Source organism: Varanus komodoensis, unplaced genomic scaffold (assembly GCF_004798865.1).
Source record: "Varanus komodoensis strain SLA01 unplaced genomic scaffold, ASM479886v1 scaffold87, whole genome shotgun sequence".
NCBI lineage: Eukaryota > Metazoa > Chordata > Lepidosauria > Squamata > Varanidae > Varanus > Varanus komodoensis.
The window spans coordinates 978,440-980,473 of record NW_025336565.1 but is presented as its reverse complement, the minus strand read 5'-3'; the positions used below and the strand labels follow the sequence as shown (position 1 = coordinate 980,473).

General features: G+C 65.8%; 1 protein-coding gene across 1 annotated transcript in view; it reads right to left on the bottom strand.

The window, feature by feature from the left end:
- Positions 1-967: 967 nt before the first annotated feature.
- Positions 968-2,034, bottom strand: part of LOC123016605 (monocarboxylate transporter 13-like) — a 3,489-nt gene continuing 2,422 nt past the window's right edge. The window contains exons 4-5 of the mRNA XM_044417121.1: positions 1,827-2,027; positions 968-1,278 (exon numbers count right to left, since the gene is read on the bottom strand). Coding sequence (XP_044273056.1) covers positions 1,046-1,278; positions 1,827-2,027 — 434 coding nt within the window. The 3' untranslated portion in view covers positions 968-1,045. The remainder of the gene's footprint in view (positions 1,279-1,826; positions 2,028-2,034) is intronic.

Below are 2,034 nucleotides of genomic sequence, written 5' to 3'. Positions count from 1 at the left end.
CATCTCCAGCTCGTTTGACCTCCTCTCCCAAAACCGCCCCCAGACACCTCTTCCGTCTTTCCCCGGCTCCCTGGCAGCATTAGGTGGAAGCGAGAAGTACAGTCAAGAGCCAGGTATCTCCGCGCCGCCTCCCAGTGGTTCCATGCCGAAAAGCACAGGGGCCAGGATGGGGCCTTGCAGGACCCCACGGGTCAGTGGCCCCCCAACGTCCCAGAGCCACGCTGGCACTGTGCCGCTTCTGCTGAACCCAGGTAAATGGACTGGAGGGGCAGCAGGACAAGCGTGTCAAATGGCAGAACCGGGGGGCACCCCCACTCCCATGTTCCACAGCACCCGTTATCCCCCCAGGTGACCAAAGTGGATTCTGTCCCAACACCAGGCCCGAAACCAGGGGGCTCCAAGGGGGCAGCCTCGCCCCCCACTGCCAAGCACCCGCTGGCTGGCGCCCATTCCAATCCCCCCCTCCCTCTGCTGACGCCCGGAGCGGCTTTGACGGACATTTTAAGTTTTTAATCTGTTCACAACTGTGAAAGAAAGGGCGTGCATCCATACATTTAAGGTGAGAAAGAACAGCGCAGAGCCGCAGTCGTGTCCCCCGAGTGCGCACACCACACAAGCACCTTTTGTTCTCCTTGGAAGGGAAACGGACGATGCCGAAGAGCCCAGCTGCCCCTCCGCACCACTGATTCTTGTGAGATTAAAGCGGCCTCCCCACCACTCAGCCTTTGTGTTTGGGGAACGTGTTGCCCCGACCCTTCCTGGGGCAGGACAGAACATCCGTTTGGGGGGTCACGTCACAATCTCACATCCAGAGAAAACAGAGCAGCTCACTCTCTGGGCAAACGGTTCCACTTCAGTTCCACCGGCCTCGTTAGGACAAAAGCACCAGGAAAAGAAAGTCGGTCCAGCAGTCCAGACGGAGACTTTGCTCGTGTTAAGTTCTGGCAGCAGGAAAAGCCTCCCCCCGCCTTCCCCCCCCTTCTTTCCACGGCCCCAGGAAGCGTTTCAGGCGAAGGGGGCTCCCCTGCTCGGCTGCTGGCACTGCCTAGCTGGTCACGGCCTTGTGCTGGTCCAGGCCCCGGTCTTGCTGCGGGGAGCCCCTGATTTCAGAGGACTCGAGGTCTGGCTGCCCCGCTGAGCTCGCCAACTTGGAGCCGGGCGGCCTGGCGCAGGAGAAGTAATTTGGCATGGTGAAAAGCAGCAGCGTGCCGGCCAGGAGGAGCAGCCCGGCCACAACGAAGGAGACGGCGTAACTCCCTGTGCGGTCTCTCAGCAGACCTGCAAGGAGAAGAGCCGGCTCAGCTTCGGCACGCCAAGGGCGACCACAGCCTTCCTCGTGCAGCCTCGCTCGCTCCGGAGGCTGGCTTCCACCCGGGAGGGCCTCCTTGGTGGCTCCCCCGGGGAATCTGGCTCCCCCTCTGGGGAAGGCCAGCCCACCCGAACTCGGAAGCTGGTCTTAAAGCCCTGGCAGGGTCACCAGAGAACACCCGTCCCGACGCCAGGCCACGCAGGGCTTTGCAGCAGCTGCGCCCAGAGGTGGTGGCCGGAGGGGCTTGCTGCAGCCCTGGACTAACCAGGCAGCCCGGCTTGCACATGGCCCCCGGAACGAGCCTGCAGCGCTGACCCAGGGCTGGAGGGGCCCCGGTTTCAGCCCCCAGGTGCCCCTCAGGGGGTGGCCATCTCCCGCAGCCTAGCCCACGAGACGGGGCCCGGGGAGAGGCGCGCACACGTCCCGGAAGCCCGTGTCCCGCGAGCCCTCGACCCGCCCGCGCCGCCCCGCAGGAGGGAGGGAGGGAGGGGGGGTAGGGAGGCAGCCAGCCCGTTACCTGACAGCGGGGTCCCCAGCAGGGCGCCCGCGCTCTCCAGCATGTGCATCAGGCCGATGGCGCGCAGCACGTGTCCGGCGCCCACGACCTCGGCCAGGCCGCTGTACTGGAGCGGGACGAGCGCGCCCGCCGCGAAGCCGTAGCCGGCGGCCAGCGCGCCCAGCGAGGCGGGGCCGCGGCCCAGGGGCAGCAGGGCCAGCGCGGCGCC